The following is a 23,088-nucleotide window of genomic DNA, read 5'->3' as shown; positions in this document are numbered from 1 at the left end:
TTTCAGCAATTGTGTTGACTTATTAGCAGCTAAAATTACTTTTTAATAATAACATTTCTTTTACATAGGTCCCATGTGTCAAGCTGCACTGTTTGTAGTTCAGCATAGCAGGATTCTCACATCCATGTTCACAAAGTAGGCCAGGTTGTGGTGCTGGTCCTGTTAGCTCTCTGCTGGCTGGCCCCAGCAGGACCACGTTTCTTTCCATGCCGCCGCTAATTATGAGCAGATTAAGACCACTGTAAGTTTCCTAATGCGCTTATTAGTGAAAAAATATTGTAATCCCTAGTACTGGCTGGCTGTACGAGTTTTCAATTCACATGACTTTGTTTCCTTTTTAGATTTTTTTTCTTTTGGTCTTTTTCACCTCTTTGTCTTTGAATATTTGACTGAAATGAGGCTTAATACTTTTTCAAAAAATTGTATTGACTAAAGGAAATAAGCAGTTGTTTTTTTCACTTCTGTCTTATCCCCTCTCGTGTTTGATTTTACGTATTTGGTTAATGATATTTTGTGGATTACAAGTACTTGGCAACACCTGTATTGTAACTGTTTCCAAGCGTCAATGAACCACAGAATTGACCACACTATAATCACAGATTATAACCACAGCAGAAGCCTACTTTATCCTCTTCTATGTGTATTATATATCTCAACATGCTCCATTCCACATATATGCAGGTTCCAACCTTCTACACAACACATTTGGTCTGAAGTGAACGAGTTGGAAATGAACGGTGTTATTATTCAACTGAAAAACATAGTGAAGCTTTAGAATCGCAGGGTATTTCAGCCTCTCATCCATCTTATGTCATCCATGAATCACTTTCACAGCATTCAGCCTGCTCCGTCTCTGTCATGATCCAAACACCACTAATCCAGCCGCCCACACACACACACACACACACACACACACACACACACCCAAAGCTGGGGACTTGGCATCATCATCACACATCATCACATAACACCAGCCGATGCTTCTGCGAATTTCTGAGCCCCTCTGTGTTCTGAATTGGTTTGTTGAGCTAAAAGAGAATTTTGCGATGAGTTGGGGAAGCTTTAAACTCTTATTATATAAATGTCTCCTTAGCTGAACTCCTGAAAGGTTTTGCAGATAAAAGTTCTGTCTGAAAGCAACTACATGCGTCTTTGCGTGTTGAGTTCATTGTGAGTCCACACTGCAAAAAAGGTGTGTCTAAAAAACAAGATAAAAACACTAAATCTGAGGGAAATGATCTTGCTGCATGGAACAAGATTTCTTAAATTGAGATTGTTAAATCTAGAAGTAAGCATGTTGAACACTTAAAATAAGAAATTAACTCTTTAAAAAAATGTATTATCTAACACTTCTTTTTATATAATGCTTGCTGTGTGTTTCTGTGCTCTATCTCTTGATATCAACTTGTTTTATGATTGAATATTCCAAGTACTAAGATAAATTGTTTTTGATAACAACAGATCATTATTTCCATTTTGCTTCTCATACTTTATGAATATTTTTTTTGTATCATTACATAGCTAGCTATTTGGCTAAGTAGCTTGCTAAGCTAACTACTTTGCCAAGAAGTTAGTTAAGTAGTTAGCTTAACAAGCTACTTAAATATATACTTAGCCAAGAAGTTAGCTAAGTTGTTAGCTTAGCATGCTACTTAGCTAAAAAAAAATGGATATGGGTCATGTTTGATGTTGTGCATTAGAAGGGTAGTGACACAAAAAGGGATTTTATTAAAAAAAATAATAAAGGAAAACATAAAAATTGGGTTGTGTGATAATCAAAAACAAACTAATTGAGGAAAACCTGGAATACTGAATGATGAAAATAATTTATTACAAAGATATAGAACATAAAAACTCTGTCGGGTCACTTTAGACCCATGTTGTGCATCAAAGGGTTAATTCATCTTGTTTTAAGAGTTTATTTCTTATTTTAAGCGTACAACATGCTTATTTCTAGATTTAACAATCTTAATTTAAGAAATCTTGTCAAGGTAAATTATCTGTCCATGCAGCAAGATCATTTCCCTCAGATTTAGTGTTTTTATCTTGTTTTTTGACACACCTTTTTTGCAGTGCAACTACATGCGTGTGTCTTTGCGTGTGGAGTTCATTGTGAGTCCATGAAGCCTCGATCTCTGCACAGATGTTTCTCTTATCTCTCTGAGCTACTGTGGCAGTCTAGCAGGACGTGTCCATGCACCCGTTACATGATCTGTGATGGGCGAGGGCTACGTTGGTGTGGTTGTTATGCTGTGTATCTGGCAGATACACAAGTTATGACATACAGTATGAAACACATGATCGGCTTGTCAGTCAGGCTTGTGAGTGTTCCCTGTCATGCTGCCAGATGTATAATAATATGAATAATTGATTGGAATTTATATAGAGCTTTTAAAAATACTCAAAGTCGCTTTACATAATGTGCATGAACAGATACAAAGACAGATACATAGAACAAAAACTGATTTCTGATTTTTTTGCAGTTGAGTTTGAGGAAATTGCAGGTTTTTATGTCAGTGAGGCAGTTTGTAATAAATAAGATGATTTATACAAAGTTACATTGTATAGAAGTCAACTATTAAGTAAGAATTATTCAAGATTCACAATACAGTCTATCAGATACACAGTCATTGCCTTTTACAAATTGAAACATTAGCATTTCTTTGGAGACATGTTTCCAGTTGCCTCGGCGATTTAAGTCTAAGCTTTCTCTTGTCTCTCCTGAGAAAATGTCTGGCTACTGGATGTGTGCATGCACAGTGGCTTTATCAGTTCATTATTGTGGAAAAAAGAAAAGAAGAAAAGATTAAAAAGATAGCTGTGAGCATAGAGACTGAAAAGATCATTCCTGTTTATTTGAACGTGATGACAGGTAACAAACCCTGTTATTTAGACACTTTCCACTATTAGTAATTCATGCAGTATATAGATTTATCACATTCTGCCCTCCATCTGGATAATAGTGACTAGGGCTGGGCGATATATCGATATAAAAGATATATCAATATATTTTTAAATGTGATATGGAATTAGACCATATTGCATATATCCATATAGTTCAAATTTGCACTGTGATCCTTGCTCCAGGCTTTTATTCAAGATATATATTTTTTAATCTTTTTTTTTTAAAGGTACTCCCGTTATTATACAGTATTTATGTTCATTTAAATAAACTGTTTCAATAAAAATACTTGTGACATGTCATATTTGGCTTTGACTTTAACTGAACATTTGCTCTCACTTTATGATAAAAATATCAGGATATATATCGTATATCGATAGTCAGCATAAATATATCGGGATATGACTTTTGGTCCATATGGCCCAGCCCTAATAGTGACATAATTTCAAACAAGCTATAACAATCGTGGACTGTTTCAAGTGTATTGATATCATAGTAGCATCAATAACAAAAAGTTTACAGAACAACTTCCTGCTACTTTGACCTCTTGTTGCATCAGTAGTTTAGATCATCTGGCTATAAATTTGTTTACAACCTGTCCTGTTGTGTTTCTTCTCCCGTTTTTTGCTACATTCCCAGATCTGTCCAATGTTTTAACAATGTAGTTCATTGAAACAAAAGCATAAATGAACTGGAATTATCCTCGAAACATTCAAACCAAATACATTCAACTTTACACATATTTATAAATGTGTCGTTTTTTTATCGGTCATTTTCTGCTTTCTCAAACATAAGCATGAAGCGGATATTCTCCCTGCAGACTTGAATGTGTTTTCATGTGTCCAGATGTTTCCCTTCCCTCTGCATATGTAAATGTTGGAGGAGGAAGGAAGAGGAGATCCTCTGTTTGTGTCCTCTCACTGTGGATGAACATCAGGATCATTGCTCTGGACACACAGTGGCCCACTGTAGCCACAGCCACTTGACACTTGAGACCATCAGTGTGTGTGTGTGTGTGTGTGTGTGTGTGTGTGTGTGTGTGTGTGTGTGTGTGTGTGTGTGTGACAGAGGGGAGATGAGATAAGTGGAGTCGGCCGCAGGGTGGGGGATCAGATCAGAGTGTCTTTGTCCAGAGAACTGACATCTGATTGTTGTGATGGGACCAAGAGGCAACAGCATGTACACACACACACACGATAAAAGGTTGACCTTGTTGGTTCTTGTCTCACTTTCAGGCTAACATTGGTCAGATGGACACAGCCAAGAACATGTGGAAGATGATCATGGGGAACTTGGCTCTCATCCAGGTAACTGAAACACATCTGTAGAGGACCATGAAGTAGGGTTGTCACGATACTAAAGTTTTCAACTCGATACCGATAGTCAGGAAAATATTCGATTTTCGATACCACAAGGATAAAACATGTAATGCAACATGTAAAAATTAACAGAACCACAGGTTAAATATTTATAATAAAAAACTGTTGCGCAAAAAGAAACTGCAACTATGCTAACAAGCTTCAGGTCTGAGGTAGTGCAAAAAATAAATAAATACAATCAACAATAACAATTAGAACATTATTTTCGGCTGTGTGTGTTGCTGTTTGGGGGGTATCGATACTTTTGAAATGAGTATCGTATCCGGATACAACATTTTAGTATCCATACTTTGTTGAGTGTTGATACTTTTGACAACCCTACCATGAAGTGAACTCTAGTGTCATGGAGCATCTGTGAGCACGCACACATGACATTACATCCACTTAACAAACCTGGTTACTGGCAGAAATCAGATTAAGGCAAGAAATGAGATAATAAGTTCATGTGCTGTTAAATTCAACAGTCAGGTTGCTCTACACTGCAAAAACCAAGTGACAAAAAATAAGAAGTAAATAACTGGAATTAAGCAAATACATGCTTGAAACAAGTAAAATTATTTGGCAGTGCAGTGAGTACATTTTTCTTTGTAAGAATTCTTTAAATAAGTAAAAAAATATTTTTTTAAAAACCCAATGATGGCTTGAAATAAGTCCAAATATTTTTATTTTGAGCAATTGTAACTGTAGTAACATTTAAAAAAAAAAAAAAGCCAGCATTACTTGAAACGAGCACGTTTTGGTGGAAAGAAAATGCTTTGAAATAACATTCAAACTACATGCAACTAAAACTCTCAATTGGAGCCAATATTTTAGGTAAAAACTCATGGCAAAACTCAAAGCATGAAAAAGCTCACAATGTCAATCCTAAAAACAAGTATTTAAACAATAAGATAATTAAATAAGCACATAAAGCTGGTCAGTAGGTAAATTATACTCAAAACAATATAATTAAGAATATAAGAAGAAAATACTTGGTAAGCTTCATGTTTTTTTGCAGTGCAAATCTCAGTTTACATGCAAAGATCTTGATTTTAGTTTAAGGGTGAAATTGAAATATTTCAACACAGCCAAGTTAATGAGGGTTTTCCATTTTGCACTTTTGTGGCAGCAAAAGGATCCTTGTCCAGGATCTTCACAAAAAAACTTTAAAGATTACAGTTTAAAATGGCCAAATAATTCTGTTTCCCTTGATCTTTTAACCTGATAAAGGAAACCCAGTTCCTGCTTTACATGACATTTTAAGAATCAAATTCCTGCCAAACCTGGGAACAATCTGTTTTGCTGAATGACTGAGTGACGCACAGTTTGATTGAAAACACACAGGCCTGCTTATGACTACACACCCATGCTACACAATTACATTGTTCCCATTACATTGTATCTGATCAGACCGCACCTTCAGGTTAAGAAAGGTGAACATTGTTCCACCTTAACAGGTGAAACAGGAAATTTAAAGAGCTGAAGCATAGGTTTAAAATAACTGAGGTCCTGAGGTGTGACGCAAGCAGGATAGGAATAGCCTGACACTGCAGGAGCTAATTTGACAAACATTATTTTATTAGTCTCAGTTAACCCTGGTGCATCCCTTTGAAAAGGTTGCTCTAGTTTCCTTTGACGACAAAAAAAAGTCTGTGTCAGAAAAGTGCCATATATTTTATATATTTATTAATTTGTCACTTTTACAAACTAAAATATATTAATATCCAAAAATATATTAATTCTCTGAATTTTACTTAACTTGAAGTGCCAGTTTGCTAACATCATGCCACTGTTATTTTCTCACAGTCTGGGATATGTATGTGGTTAGCAGCATTGCTTTTGATGTATTTTATATTTTTTTATGTATTTTTGTGCTGTGTCAGATTTTTTAAAATGTCGGTAACACTTATTCAACGTTAATTAGTTGCTAATTAGCATGCAAATAAGTAACATATTGGCTCTCCATTAGTCATTATTACGTTTTTTTTTGTCATTTACTTTTTATTGGTTTTTGATTTTACATGTAAATGAACAAACAAACAATCAACATGAAGACCTATAGACACATACAGAAAATATCAAGGGAAAAGTAAAAGCATACAAAAGGGGATTGGAAAACACCCAGAAAAAAAAAAGAAAAAAGGGAAAGGTACAAAGAAATGAAAGTATTCTGATAGTCCAATCTGAGATTACCTGAAATCTGGTTTTATGGTAGAGACATATGTAATCCATTTTTGCCAATTTTCAATGAATACCTCTTTTTGTGTTCTTAAATTGAAAGTAATTATTTCCATTACAAAGATGTTGTACACAATATCAATCCATTCATCTGCACTAGGTGCCTCCCTCTTCAGCCATTTCTTCATAACTGATTTCTTACAGGCCACCAGTAATATTATCAGTAAAAAATGTATCCTTATTCCTCCACTCCAGTTCCTCTAGATCGACCAATATTAAGTAGTTATTAATGCCTGATGTCGATGGTTTCGTTCACCGCTATGCAGAGACTTATAAAGTCCATACAAAGTATGCATATTAACTCAGATACAACAACATCCTTACTTACTACTAATAAGCAATAATTCTGATGTTATTGAGGGAAAACTCTTAGTTAATGTCTTACTGGTTGTATAATAAGGCCATGCAGAATAAGGCATTAATAACTACTTAATAATGACTAATTAAGAGCCAATATGTTACTTATTTGCATGCTAATAAGCAACTAATTAATGTTGAATATGTGTTCCCTAATGTAAAGTATTACCAAAATGTCCTCTTGTTATCTTAGATAACAAAAATGTATCGGGATATTTCGGTCCAAGCATCTGTATTTTGGCTACACAGTTATTATTATAAACTTATTAGTTACTTTTAGTGTATGGTATATGCATTAACATAGCCAGGACAGAAAAATTAAAGCCAAATCATGCACTGGGGTTAGCAGCCTTTCATCCTTCGCTGCTTCTATTACCTCTGTGAGCAGTTGCTGTACATAAACACGTATATAAACAAACAGTGTTTCCACACTGCCATTTGAGGTTGGCTTGTGGTTATGTAATGTTTGGTGAGTCCATAGTGTCCTGGGACACTTTAAACCAGTGCTGACACAACCCCCTATATACAGTACGATCAGGGTGAAGTCATACTGGGTCACACTGGTGCACCATAACAGAGTTATGTTGGAGAAACTGATCATCTTTTACCTATTTTTGGAGTTGTGACAGCCACATGGAGCCACTGCAGATGGCCTGAAGAGCCTCATGTGTAGCTCCAGAGCCGCAGGTTGCCTACCCCTGCCCTAGAATAAAAAGTCAATAACTTTAATTAAGTGTATTATTTAGGTGTTTCTGGGGTCTGTGAGGTAACAGTAAATAAAAGTATATGCCGCTAACATTTGCTCAGCTTGTTTCTAAAAGCTACTCAGTTGTAACAAGATAGTCTCACATACATCTGGAGTTTACATGTTCACTGTAACTGATAGCTCCAATGATCATGTTTATGTGTGTGTTCAGGTCCAGGCCACAGTGGTGGGATTCCTGGCCTCCATAGCTGCTGTGATCTTCGGCTGGATCCCAGAGGGACACTTCAGGTTGGGCCACGCAGTGCTGCTGTGTGCCTCCAGCGTGGCTACTGCCTTCATCGCCTCTCTGCTGCTAGGTACAACCACCAGGACACTGCTCATTACTCCCACATCTCATTGGTCTGACGCATAGATATATGAGTCTGATGGCCAAATAGTCTGAAAATGCACATTGGAGTCACAAAAACACCTTGGTTAGCATGAGAGAAAGATCACTTCTATGGACTATTGGGTCAATGGGTCAATGGGACATTGGAACAGTGAATGTGTTGGGTTAGTTGGTTAAGTGGCATTCAGTAAGCTAAGTTAACGAGACAAAATGGGGCTGCTTCCACTACCGGGCAATACCTGGAATGAGGCAGGTCTCACACCTCTAATTTGAATACGAGCCGTCCGGAGCCGGCTTTTGTCAGGACTTTTTTAGTCTCTGTGGAAGAGCAGGGTCTTTTTTCTCCCTGAAAACAGCCTGGTTAGTAATTGGATAGATCGCTAAGCGGGATGTGACGTAGTACTATACAGGACAACAACACACGCCATTTGTAAAGGCCTGCGAAGCAGTGTTCCCAACTTAGCGACTTTGTTGCTAAATTTAGCGACTTTTCAGACCCCCTTGCAACTTTCAAGAAAGCGACTGGAGACAAATCCAGCGACTCCTTCTTACTCTTCTTAACAAGCCGCTAACGACCCGGAGGCTTGTTTAGAAGAGCCTCCGTTAGCGGCAGTTAGCTCTGTAGCAGTACAGTGTGTATGTACTGCTGCTGCAGGAGGTGTTCACTTAGCGATCTCTGTTTGTTTACAACAAGCACCAGACACTCTGTGCACAGTTAGTGATGCCGTTAATTCACAATCACTATGTTTATGATCAGCAGAGACTCTGTGCATAATTAGCCATGCTGCTTTCAGCTGCTGGCGTTGTGCACAGTTAGCGACGGCGAAAACCATACGTCACCTCCAGAGTCTCTAAATCCCTCTGGGGTCTGAGCGGACTTTTTGGAGGGTGTGGCCTGAGACTTTCCCGGTGGACACTTTCCCCCCCTAATCGAAACACGGCTTATGGCTTGATACCACAGCTTTATTACTGTTAACTACAATTAATTTGATACATTTAACAAGCACAGTTGTTCATTACAGTCTAAACTATATTTGTTAGTGTTAATTGTAATGTAAATAAATTATCAAAATAGAATTCAAACTATAGTCTGTAGTGCTTTGTGGTGGTGCGTTGAGCTGAATGCTAACACCACATGCTCACAATGACATTTTAGCAGGTATAATGTATATCATGTCCAACATCATAGTTCAGCATGTTAGCACCCTATATTTGCTAATAAGCAGAAAACATAACGTAGAGCTGAGGCTGATGGGAATGTCGTCATTAGTGCAGTTCAATTTTCATTAGTTTTTTAAATAAACTATTAGGCAACTTTAAACTTTGACCTAACTATGGTGGATAAAGGTTAGGGGTCATGGAGATATTTCATTGAAAACCGCTAATTTGAACGTCATGGTGGGTAGAGGAAAAGTCCAAGTAACATAAAAATTATTAGGGATTGTCCTTTGGGGAGCCTAAATGTAGGACCCTGAAAACATACAGCAGGACCCAGAGAACATGACCCAGGGAATATAGGGCCCTGGTAGAGCATGATTGTAGGACTGGGGAGCCTTCTACTGCTCTCCCTATTCACCTGTCTTATGAGTAAAGGCACATCTAACTACCTTGCCATAAGGGACCCTGTTTACAGTAAACTGAAGTGAATACTTTCCTGTCACTGTTGGAAAGAGAACATTTCACCTTTCCGATGCTTCTATATAAATATAGAATCAGCAGCTCTTTATTACTCCAGGTTGTCTTACTTTATGTTTTTAAACCAACCTTCAGATTGTGTTTTGGCCAGTTTCAACTTTCCTGTTGGAAAACAACAGAATCCCATCCCTCTTCTGAAAACACTGGCTACACCCTTAAAGACAACATTTTCTACTCTGTGTTTTGCTCCTCACACCCCAGACCCCAGAACCCTGATGACAGATGTTTACGCTGAACATCACGTGTTACACTGAACATCACATATTGACATGTGTAACTCTGTACTAGGATGTGGTGTTGTGACATCTCTGATCTAACCCCCCACAGGGCTCATCATGATCGGTGTGATCATTGCGTCCAGGAAAGTCGGCATCAACCCTGACAACGTGGCCACACCCATCGCTGCTAGCCTGGGAGACCTGATCACCCTGTCCCTGCTGGCAGGCATCTCAACTGGACTGTACAAGGAACTAGGTACTAAACACCCACACAAACTAGGTTTTGAAAGTCAGCGTTAGCTATCGTAATGTTAACTTGCAAACTTAGCATTAGATAAGGCACTGCCCATACTGTAGCTACTGTAGCTAACGTTATGTGGCAAATTCAATCATAGGGTAGCCCAGTGCTGTTATCCATGGTTATAATAATCATACTTAAAGTAACTTGATGAGCATGTTCGTAAGGTTATAATAGTTTTTGATTTTTCATTAGTTTTAGTTTTAATTTCGTTGTGATTCTTTGTTTTCAAATTCAGTTCGTTTTAATTAGATTTTAGAGTGAGTTTGCTAGTTTTAATTTGTTTTTATCTTTTGGAAAATGCTTAGTTTTAGTTTTTTTGTAATGGGGTATTTGTTGGGTGCCAGATTCAATAAGGTCACAATAAATTATTCCTTTATTTCCTTTGTCTGATCCATCTCAGCCCCAATAAGTTTATTAAGTCATAAAACCAGATAGATGAAATAGATTTCATATCAACCAAAAAGGTTTACGTATGAAAAAAGTTGACAAAGACGAAAAGGACATTTTCACTATAATTTTAGTTAGTTTCAGTTGGTTTTGTAACCTCACAATACAGTTTCAGTTAGTTATAATTTTTTTTTAAAAACATTTTTATTTTTATTTCAGCTAACGAAAATGTTTTTTCAATTCTAGTTTTCGTTATTCCGTTGGTTTTCATTAACTATAATAACCTTGCATGCTTGTTGTAATATTATAATTTTACTTCCAGCATTAGCTTAGTGGCTGGCATTAACCATTTGTCATAGTATAGCACATGTAGTAACTAAGTTTGGTTGATACTGAAATATCAATCTCTACTGGATGACTGTGTTGCAAAATTACATTTACATTTAGTCATTTAGCAGACGCCTTTATCCAAAGCGACATACAGGAAAAAAGCTGAAATAAATTATTTGTAATTGCTGAAAAAAAAAGGCTGTGTAAAAAATATGCATTAAGAAATGCATTCAAAATGCTTTATTACTGTTACTGAGGGTAATTCTGTGACTTTGTATGATTCAATTAATTTGACTCAACAAAATATGTAACATACGTCTAGTAATTTAGATTTATACATTTAATGCAGAAATGTCACTTATTATACCTCTAGTCTTACACACATTAGCTTTATTCAGATGTCAGTTGCAAATTGTGTGCTGAAGGTGAAACATAACAATACAACAATAAAGAGAGGGAATCGTTTCAATATTTCAGTGGTGGCATCATGACAGTTGTTATGTTTGTGACACACCCTGAGCAGCCTCTTTTACCTCTGAAGATATTATTATAAAAGAGATCAGCAGGTGTAGAAATGTGTGTGTGTCTGACAGTGTGCAGTAAATAAGGAAGAAAGCCGCCCACGCCTAACCTCGCTGAGTTTTATGGCAAGAAGTCCACAGCTACTACTAGCTCTGAGATATTTCCTTTACCACAAACAAACACAGATTCACTAAATTCTTCAATGTTTCATCATTTCCACACCACAGACAGACAGACAGACAGACAAACAGACTGACACAAAACGTGTGGAGCCATCCCACAGCTCCCTCCTTCGTCTGACAGTCTGCAAACTTTAAGTCTTACTCACTTTAAAAGCCACAGTCAGGTACTATATTAAGCTTATTTGGATTATGAGGCTGTTGTGTTTGTGGTGGTTGTCTCTCCTGTAGTGTGAATTTAGCAGTAACACTGCCTCCTACAGACAACAACAAGGTCTTACTGTCAATCCAAATATAGTCCTGCCTGTTCTAACAAGCTTTCTACAATCATATTATTAGTTAAATGTCAAACTCAGTTTGTGTTTATTAATGTCATGATTGAAAGTGCTTTAATATTTGACCTAAAAATGGAATGTATGCCAATGGAGGCACTCTTACACAAACAATTTTATTCCAATTTTAATTGGCTCACTTCATGCCACAATGGGTGGCAACATGTTTTTCCTGTGATTCCTGTAGTGCTTGTGAAAGTTTTAGCAGGCAAAAGCTTTAGATAAAGATATAGCTGATGTCGAAAATACAACACAAATAGATATTTTGCATATTAAAGCATGCCATGACTGATTGTGAGGCATGTTTTACTTTTAAAAGAGCTCTCGCTGATCTGCACCACTTTTAAAGTTAGGAAAATTACTACAAACACATTTTTATATTTACACAGAAACACAGGACACATAGCATATAGTCTTGAAAGATTATCAACTAATACTCCATATGTAAATCCACCTTCTCTTCTGTCCGTATAGAGTTCAATGACTATGCCAACCCACTGGTGTGTGCGGTGTTTGTGGCGTTGTGCCCCCTATGGGTGCTGATAGCCAGGAGGATCCCATCCACCAGAGAACTCCTCTACTCCGGTTGGGAGCCAGTCATCATCGCCATGGCCATCAGCAGGTAGACCACACACGGATCAAGTCACATTATACACATCACCATTCACAGCTGTTTTAACTGTCACATAGATCTTTATTTGTTTTCCATTTATTGATGACTGGTCATGAACTGCAAAACAATTATTTCAGTTCATCACTCTTGTCCATCTTTCAGTGTTGGTGGTTTGATCCTCGACAAGACAGTCACCAACCCAAACTTTGCTGGCATGGCTGTCTTCACTCCGGTCATCAACGGTGAGTCATAACACTAAAAGGTCTTTTAATGATTCCTTTGGGAAAAGTGGGTTGAGCGAACGGGAAAGATAAGCCAACAGACAATATACTAATAAGTGAAAACATAGACTGTATCAAAGTAAAGGATGTAGCCACGGTGACGCTACCCATTAGTTCATTCATTCATTCATTACCATTAACCGCTTATCCGCAATCGGGTCGCGGGGGGCTGGAGCCTATCCCAGCTGTCATTGGGCGAGAGGCGGGGTACACCCTGGACAGGACGCCAAACTATCGCAGGGCTGCTACCCATTAGTTTGTTACCTAAAGTTTTAAAGCCTCGTGTTTGGAATATTGTCTGTCGCCATCTTGGTTTTTCTTGGGGCCAGAAGTTACCAGCCCAGTGGAGACAAGTACTGTTAATATAGCAAACGCTAAGATACTAGCTACCACTAGTGCTACCTAGGGGAGCGTGTTTATGTTCTCCAGGTCCTATGATTCCCTCTTTGTATGAAACTGGGGAACATAGGATCCTTTTTCCTCGCTTTTCCCAAAAAGGGTCCTATGTTCCCCAGTCTGTTACTTTTTCCACCATTACTGCCAAATTCCATGGCCAATAGGCCTATGTAGGCCTAGGGGCTGTTTGACGCACATATGCAAATAACCTAACCCAACACCAACCCTAACCCAACACTAACACTAACCCTAACCTAACCCTTACCCTTACCCAACACTAACCCTAACCCAACACTAACCCTAACCCTCAATGCAAGACAATATGATTAGGGGTGGGAATAAACAAACATGAGTAATCCTAGATTTAAAAAGCAAAAAAAAGAACTGCAAAGTAACTGCTGTGCAAATTTAGATAGAAATTCAGGATTGATAGATTGCGGGGAACACAAGACCCTTTTCCAGAAAAAGGGTCTTATGTTCCCCGGTGTGTATTGCTACAGGGGAACAAAGGACCCTTTTTGGGAAAAACGGGGAACATAAGACCCATGGAACATAGGGATGACCCCGCTACCTAGCTTTTTGGCTAACGAAAAACAGGCTTAAAACAAATACTTACCAGAAAAATGAACAGCCTTAGAGTGCCTTTTAACACAACCTTGAGTCAGTTCATATTTACTAAAGCAAAGGTGTATCACTTTGAATATGTTCAGTTTTTAAACAGTTTTCAATTATTACAAAGGAATTGCAAAAACTGTTTTTCAATTGGGTTGTACAACTGAAAGCTGAACAAGACATTTTTTGGTGACCCAAACGTTACAAAAATGTTTTTCATGAACTGAAAACCTACTATCAAATGGTCAAAACACCTAGATAGCAACTTGTCGATCACCCTGCTTTATCCTCTATTTTACTGTTACAAAATGAGCAACATGCTGAATGGAAGAAGACTTGAAACCAGAGATTGAGAACCGGTTTCTAGAGGTTTTACTCATGAGGAAAATGTTGACTAAGGTAATAAATCAAGTGAGAAGTATGTTTTGTTTTTTCCCTCATAGACATATACAATAGGACAGGCCCATAGGTTACATATTCAGCTTTTATACAGTCAATAAGTACAATCTCCTGGAGGTGGAAAACAAAATATAGAAAAATCTGTTCTAGGCTTAAAATGTGAAGGTGTTTATGTGAAATACCCCCTTCTGGTTTCATAACAGATGGATGTGTCATACGTGTTGAGTAAATACCTTAAATGACAAATGAATGTGGCATATTGCTCTTTCTGGAGTACATGTATTATTATCTGTTTTTTATCATCACACTAATATTGAGGCATTTCCATGTTTGTGTGTGTTTGTCAGGTGTGGGAGGTAACCTGGTTGCCGTTCAGGCCAGTCGAATCTCCACCTATCTGCACATGAACGGTCTACCCATGGGGGATCCCAACCCCACCCCCAGGAAGTGCCCCACACCCTGCACCTCCTTCTTCGGCTCCTGTAAGTTGACGGGTGGCCATGGAATGTTCCACTTTTCTCTCTTTGTTTTAGCTCAGGAAAACACATCTTTCCATGACGGCTTGTCAGTGGGACTTTGTCGAGGTCCACCCCTGTCCTCCGTTTAAAGTTAGTTAGTTCAAGCATCTGCCCTGTAAGGTCACAGCTGTGGGATCATTTGTGTTCATTTATGTTAATTTCACCAGACACGTCACTAGTATTCCTCTATATTTACTGAAATAAGTATATGACTGGTGCAAGGTTATAATAGTTTTGGATTTTTCATTAGTTTTAGTTTTAATTTTGTTGTGAGTTTTTGTTTTAGTTTTAATTCGTTTTAAGAGTGAGTTTGCTAGTTTTTATTTTTTGGAAAATGCTCAGTTTTAGTTTAGGTTTTATAAGTTTTAGTGTTAGTTTTTTTTTTGTAATTGGCTATTTCTTGGGTGCCAGATTAAAAAAAGTCACAATAAATGTTGCCTTTATTTCATTTTATTATCCATCTAAGCCCCAATAAGTTTAAGTCATAAAACCAGACAGATGAAATAGATCCACATATGAAAAAAGTTGACAAAGATGAAAACAAAGGACATTTTTACTATAATTTTAGTTAGTTTTACAATCACACAATACAGTTTCAGTTCTCGTTTTTTTTTAAAACTCTCATTTTTATTTTTATTTCAGTTAACGAAAATGTTTTTTCAATTTTAGTTTTCGTTATACCTTGCACTGGTGTAAAAGTAGCTCCTCTTCCTCTTCCAGCTGTGAACTCTCGTTCAGCCCGTGTGCTCTTCCTCCTGGTCGCCCCGGGTCACCTCGTCTTCCTCTACACCATCAACTCCCTGAGGGGGGGACACACCACCCTGACAGCTGTCTTCATTACCTTCTACCTGGCTGCTGCACTACTACAGGTACACACACAACACACTCTATACTCTCCACCTGCAGCAGAGCGGAGATAAATACCTAGAAAACAAAAACTGGATGTAATGTATCTATGCAGTTTTTACATGTTATTCGTTACTGGCAGTTTTACTACATGCAGCAAACACAAAAACCTAATAATGTGTTGTTATTATTATTAGAGTGGCAGTAGCAAATGGCTTTGGAAGTAAGCTGGGATTGTTTTTTGTGTTGTGAGCCTACACGAAGGGTGATATGGATAACAGTAGGTCGCAAAGCTGCTTGGCTGATCCATTTAGCGGTCAGGAAGTTTTCTTAATATTTTTTCTCAGAGTTCCAATATATTTATATATATATATATATATATATATATATATATATATATATATATATATATATCCATTTAGCGGTCAGGAAGTTTTCTTAATATTTTTTCTCAGAGTTCCAATATATATATATATATATATATATATATATATATATATATATATATATATTGGAACTCTGAGAAAAAATATTAAGAAAACTTCCTGACCGCTAAATGGATATATATATATATATATATATATATATATATATATACATATATATATATATATACATATATATGGTACTGTGTGAGTCTTACAGCATGTAACCTCTTGAAGACACTGCTTCCTTGTGGATGTGTACATTATACTATTATACTCCAAAGTATTAAAGACACACCCAAAAATATGTTCCAATAATACCTTTATTTACATGCAGCCTGGAGAGGCTGTTATGTTTTTTTCTGGAAATTGCAATGCCCAAATGAGCTGGATAGAATATAAGTGATAATTAGTGTTGGGACAACGAAGCCTCATGAAGCATTTGCTTTATTTTTTGACCCCACTAGATGGCGGTCATAGCTTTAAAAACAAGGCTTCAGCAATAGTAATTGAGTGTGAACACAGAGCGCCATCTCTTGAGCTCCATAAATAGAGCAAATGCTTCACGAGGCTCCGTTGTCCTAACACTAGTGATAATCATAGCATGTAAAGCTGCAGTGAGATTAAAATGGGTTTTGTAGGGTCTTAGACTGCCTCGTACTAGCCATTGAAATACGACAGGTAATCCCAACACCACCCTGTCTACACAGTCACTCAAACACTGCCTCCTTTAGTTCCTGTACAAACCGTCTGCTCCTGCCTCCCTGCAGGTGATAATCCTTCTCTACCTGGCAGACTGGATGGTGCACTGGATGTGGGGCCGAGGCATGGACCCCGACAACTTCTCCATCCCCTACCTGACGGCTCTGGGTGACCTGCTGGGGACCGGCTTCCTCGCCCTCTGCTTCCACATGCGCTGGTTTATTGGGGACAGGGACGCTAACTCGGGCAACTGAATGCATGCAGACACGCACAAAAAAAGACAAAAAAAAAGTCATATACTCTACGCTTGCGTGCACGGACAGCGATAAACATCACCCGTATGCGTGAACATTATCAGCAAGTGGACATTGTCTACTATAAAAGGGCTAATCTCCTGAAGGGCTCTGATTGATGGTATAGCACTTGTAGGACACTGATGCACCTCAGCAGCCACCCAGAAGCCTGACAGTATCAGCTTGTTTCAGCTTAGAAACACTGGAAACATATCAAGCAGTGAACACAACTCCACCTGATGGACCCCGCCCCACAAACTACACTACTCCTCCCATATTTGACCTAATAACTCAGTCCTACTACTTTTGTTATTATTTTACTATTGAAAATGATTCTTATTTTTGGTAAATAATGCATTTGATATGAATGGATGTGTGCAGGGCCAGTCCTCATTATTTTCAATGGGGACGTTAGCCCTCCCGTTTTTAAAGATCACATTTTAACACTTGAAACAGCAAAAAATACATCCAAACGAGCCTAGAATGCTTAATCACCAAGTGCTTAGTCTTATATACAGAATGAATATTAATGCATATGTGTCTCATTTCTGATTCAGTGCATAGGGCTAGCGGTTCTCTCTGTTTTAAAACTGGCCCGGTGACAGCAGGAAGCAGGATTGGGGGGGTTTACTACAGGGGACTGGACCACAAACGTAACAAGCTAAATCCCTTTTGGCTCCCATCAGCGAATGGCTTAATTTGAGTGAAACAGGAACAGAAAATCATCTAATTCCCACGCTTACTTCCCCTCACTTCTGGCCTGGAGAATTAGGAATATCAGATCTGAGGTCAGATCACAACCCAACTTATGTCAGCCACTACAGGAGGGGATTTACCTCTCACTTGTTAACCGTTTAAAATCAACTCATTAATACCTATTTAAAAAATTCTGTTTATGAGGAGCTCACACACACTCTAGTCTCTATTTTATTCCACACACTGCTCCATTTTTTGGTCAAACCTTCTAAAAAACTGCCATTATGAAACACCCTGATTAAGATTCTTCTTTGAGCGCAGGAACAGTGGGAAATAGCACGTGGAAAATGGCCAGAAAAGTGTCAGTTAGGAATGTGTCAGTACACCTTACACACAAACACACAGCTCACTGTTGGCTGCTGCTCACTGTGGGTTATTATGTGATGCTGAGAGGTCGGAGAGGTGTTGTTTTGCTGTGTGAGCTGCTCCAGGTGACGGTAGCATCAGTCCCCCTGTCTGACACCATCTGCCAACTCTCTACTGGAGCAGGAGAGTTGTTGTTGTTGTTGTTGTGTTGCCCAAGCAAGGCTTATAGTAAGTGACAAGAGGCTCAACATGCTGCAACACACTGGAAACCCTGCAGAGCTCATCATGTTCACACATGGTAGAGTGTGAAAGTGTGTTGCCTTATCCAGGATGATCTCACTCAAGTTCAGCTGTCTGATAGCACACGGCAGGTTCTGAAAGCTGATATTTTGTGTGGACATTGGATTTTTTTTTTTAATATGACAATTGTAATTCCCAAAAAGCATTCAGACAGTCTAATGATTTGTGGGAATCAACAAAGGAACTGAATCTTACCAATCAAAGACAGCCCAGTGAAGTTGTTTGAGGAGGGTTAACTGTCAGGTCAGTGGCTACAGGACGTTTGTAGTATTGTTCTTGGTATGTGTTTTCATTCTGCAGCCTCTAGATTCAGATTCACCCAACGATCAGTTTTTAAAGTTGTCCAAGGGCCCAGTCAAACTAGAGCTGATTAGGGCTGGGCGATATGGTTTTAGTTTTGTTTTTCTTTAAAAAAAAAAAAAAAAGGAAAAAAAAAGCTGCAAATTTGTTTTTATTTCAAAATTAACAAAAACTAACAAACAAAGATGAATTTCCTTATTGGGATTAATTAAGTGTAAACTGGACTTCAACCTGTCTGTACTGTAAATACTCAAGTTAAAGTTAAAATTTTCATATTTACACTCCCCGAAAAATATGACCTCGACTATAATGACTTGTGTCTCACATTCCTCCACTAAGGAGGAGATAAACTTCAGAAAAATTTGAGAGACCACACTGTAAATGCCAAGTGCAGAAATATAGAAAGGAACTCAGAGATACTGTGACCGACTAGCGCTAGCTTGTTTCTAGCTTACTATTTTCCCTGTTTCTGGAGAACACAAATTAAAGTTGCTCTGTTAGTTTCTTTCTTGTTTTTTTTTTTCTCTTATTCTGTAGAATGGGTCAGAGTAGGGCTGGACAATATGACCAAAGTCTTCGACCTCTTTATCAACAATTTTATATCTTGGTAGCGATATTCATCAAGATACAGAATGTTTTCTGGTTTCTCAATTACATTTTTGTATTCTCCATTTTAGCAGAAAGCAGCTCTATGGTTCAATCCAGCTTTGCTCCGTTGTCCCAATGACGTAACACAGCATAGAGATAGAAACAATTTAAATAAACATATAAAAAAATAATTTTCATACCGTTTTGACAATTTATATCGTCATATTGCCCAACCGTAGTTAGGGTGAAAATTTGGATGTTTCTTTTTTTCTTGTCATACATATAATTGATAACATTATTAATAATTTGGTGAAGGGGGAGCCTGACCTTTTGTAAGTGAATGACTCGACAATGTTTAACCAAAGGGCAAAATCGGTGTAATCTTAGTGCCCTACCCCCCAAAAGACACACACTCACACACACACATACACACACACACACACACACACACACACACACGCACACACACACACACACACACACACACACACACACACACACACACACACACACACACGCACACACACACACAAACTATCAGCCAGCAGACTCTGAGACTGGGCTGCCTGAGCTGACTGTTTGTGTGAGGGCGTACAGGCGAGGAGGAGAATGAAAAAGGAAGTATGGAGCCGTTTGTCAGACTGTACCGAGTACAGCCGGCCCAGAGGCAGAGCTCAGTGTCTTAGGAGAAACCTGCATGTGATGCTTGACTTTTCTGGCGCTTTTCAGACTTCTGTGCTGTTTCCGAGGGGCCAGCAGAATGCATGTGCAGGGCACATAATGTGAATGTGCAAAACTTGATTATTTTATCTGTTAAAAAAAAAAAATCTTTGTTTTGACTGATTGTTTTTTTTTTTTCTAATGTGTCAATTATGTTAAAATTGTGATTTTTTTTTTCTATTCCTTTCCTCCTTTTCTTAATCTTCTTAACTCTTCCTGATTATTGTTTTGTGTCGTAAATCTCATCAAGCAAACAACCACTGTAAAGATGAAGCAACTACTCCACGCTGGTCAAAGGCACAAAGTACTGTAATCTGCGAAACGGACAGCAGAGGGCACCGCAGGGATTCTCACTGCATCTCTGTGTCCTCTGGATTCAAACCTACGCACACGTCCACCCAGGGTGACGTTTCTTTTGTCTTCTTTTCTACAGCGTTGGACTGTAAAAGTTGCATCCTTCCATCTGTTTACTATCAGTCTGTATCCTCCACTCGTACTGACCAGGTGCCAGCGTTCTGCCTCTGTGTCAATGGAAAGTTGTGAATACTTCTATAAGGGGGCAAGTAATGCTTTGTCTATTTATTTTTAGATGCACACAAAGCAAATTGTACATATTATATTTATTCTATATATAAGGTTGTTTATTTTGTCATTTCATTTTGCCTCTGTTTCTTTGTCATCATGTTGTTGTCATTTTTCTCTTTCTCTTTTTTTTTGTTTTTTTGCAAAAGGCCAGTAGAGCTTCTTGGTGCTCGCTGCAATAGAACGGCAGTGAGGCCAATAAATAGCACAGTGCCTAATACCAGTCTTCACACATACGCACACACACGCTGTCACACACAGGGAAAGCATCCTTATAACATATAGAAAGGCCTTAACCTATCAGAGCCAAGCTCAACTCAGAGTAACCAATCAGGAGCTAGGTTCGCCACAGAGTAGCGTCTCTTTAATTAGCTTTGATTAATAAAAGATGTACAGTGAGATGATTATGATGTAATGTAATAATGACTTTATATGATGAAACAGCTTTTGTTCACATGAATCTGCAAAAATGAGGACTTTGAGGCTGAAAGGTGTTACAGGGCATCTGAAAGAGATTTTATCCCACAAACACAAGTGCAACATGACAGAATGCACACTTCTCCTTATGATTCCAGATGTTTCCTCCTGTACATAAAAATACCCAGCCTTTAAACCCCCTGGCCCACCTACTGCCTTGTTAACCTCAGTGCTTCAAACCCTCTGTGAGCCCCTGAACTCACAGGGAAACACGCTGATCCTCAGGCTGCCAACATCACATCAAGATGGAGTCTTTGACTGTAAATGTCCACCTGTCCCGGTCAGCTGTCTGCTGTCTCTGACAAACTGATGTCAAACATGTCATGTCTTACTGGGGCCGAGGTCTCTGCCTTCTCTGTGTGTTCTTGTTGTAAAAGCCGTCCCTCTGTGAGGCTGGAGGAAGGCTCTCTCCCTGCAGGACTTTGTAAATTGCTGGAAATAAAGGACTATATTATTTCATACCACTCCTCTGTTATGTTGTCTGTCTGTGTAAATGTGTCTGTGATCTGACAGGACTCCAGAATGTGTAAAAAAAAACATATGAAAATCATATTTTGAGAAAAAAGTTTACGAGATTAAAGTGGCAATTCTACAAGAAAAAATGCGTAGATTTATGAGATTTAAAGTGGTGAATCTAGGAGAAAAAAGTTGCTTTTTTCCCATTTTTTTTCGCGTAAATCTGCGACTTTTTTCGCACATATTTGTCACTTTAATCTAGTAAATTTGCAACTTTTTTCTTGAAATATTACCTGAAGTTACCAAATATAGTTATTTGCCTGATAAAGGGTTAAGTCAGTAGTTAACAATACCAAACGTAAGGCCATTAATGGGACACCAATTTTAGAGGATTGTACACTGATTTTGCACCAATATAACTATGCAAAGATACTCATAAGGCTGCTTTTGTAAATAACTTAGTAAAAAATATTTAACATTATTACACATGTCAACCAATTATACAAATGAACAATAAATAAATACAAATAAAATAAATACCTAAATTTATGCCATTAGTATTTGTTCAGAATCAGACACTGACAGTTTGCCGCCCATTTAAATAAAGAATCACTAAAAATTAAATACATAGCTGTTTCTGAATTGCCCCTTCATTGTGTGTACTATAAGAAAAGTTTTATTATCAGTACATATCTGACAACATCTCAGCCAATACCAATAATTACTTTGTGTATATATATATATATATATATATATATATATATATATATATATATATATATATATATAATATTATATTTATATATGGCACGCCATTCAGAAAATTATTACATATATGGATTCAAAAGAATGAGAATATATACACATATATATATATATATATGTATATATTCAATGTATGTATCAATGTAGATATATATATATATATATACATTGAAACCTGAGAATATTGAAGTTTTTAACCCAAGGATTTAACATATACTCTCAGATTTTCAATATATATTCTCAGACTTTTAATATATATTCTCAGGTTTCAATATATATTCTCTGATTTTCAATATATATTCTCAGGTTTCTATATATTTTCTATATATATATATATATAGAAACCTGAGAATATATATTGAAAATCAGTTCGTTTTAATTAGATTTTAGAGTGAGTTCGCTAGTTTTAATTAGTTTTTATCTTTTGGAAAATGCTTAGTTTTAGTTTAGTTTTTATTAGTTTTAGTGTTAGTTTTAGTTGTTTTGTAATGGGGTGTTTGTTGGGTGCCAGATTCAATAATGTCACAATAAATGTTTCCTTTATTTCCTTTGTCTGATCCATCTCAGCCCCAATAAGTTTATTAACTCATAAAACCAGATAGATGAAATATGTTTCATATCAACCAAAAAGGTTTATGTATGAAAAAAGTTGACAAAGATGAAAACTAAGGACATTCTCACTATAATTTTAGTTAGTTTTAGTTTGTTTTGTAACCACAGAAGGTTTTATTTTTATTTCAGTTAACGAAAATGTTTTTTCAATTCTAGTTTTCATTATTCCGTTAGTTTTCGTTAACTATAATAACCTTAGACTATCACAATGATTCTGAAGCCCAGTGT

General features: G+C 37.5%; 1 protein-coding gene across 2 annotated transcripts in view; it reads left to right on the top strand.

Annotated features, from left to right (window-relative positions):
• Nucleotides 1-18,760, top strand: part of slc41a1 (solute carrier family 41 member 1) — a 39,513-nt gene extending 20,753 nt beyond the window's left edge. For both annotated transcript variants that reach the window (XM_059329248.1, XM_059329247.1), the window contains exons 4-11: nucleotides 4,138-4,209; nucleotides 7,773-7,917; nucleotides 9,972-10,118; nucleotides 12,388-12,535; nucleotides 12,689-12,768; nucleotides 14,562-14,696; nucleotides 15,453-15,601; nucleotides 16,774-18,760. In XM_059329248.1, coding sequence (XP_059185231.1) covers nucleotides 4,138-4,209; nucleotides 7,773-7,917; nucleotides 9,972-10,118; nucleotides 12,388-12,535; nucleotides 12,689-12,768; nucleotides 14,562-14,696; nucleotides 15,453-15,601; nucleotides 16,774-16,959 — 1,062 coding nt within the window. In that variant the 3' untranslated portion in view covers nucleotides 16,960-18,760. The remainder of the gene's footprint in view (nucleotides 1-4,137; nucleotides 4,210-7,772; nucleotides 7,918-9,971; nucleotides 10,119-12,387; nucleotides 12,536-12,688; nucleotides 12,769-14,561; nucleotides 14,697-15,452; nucleotides 15,602-16,773) is intronic.
• The last annotated feature ends 4,328 nt before the right edge of the window (nucleotides 18,761-23,088 follow it).

The sequence above is a fragment of the Centropristis striata genome, chromosome 3 (genome assembly GCF_030273125.1).
Source record: "Centropristis striata isolate RG_2023a ecotype Rhode Island chromosome 3, C.striata_1.0, whole genome shotgun sequence".
Classification (NCBI taxonomy): domain Eukaryota; kingdom Metazoa; phylum Chordata; class Actinopteri; order Perciformes; family Serranidae; genus Centropristis; species Centropristis striata.
This window is presented reverse-complemented; position numbering and strand designations above follow the sequence as displayed.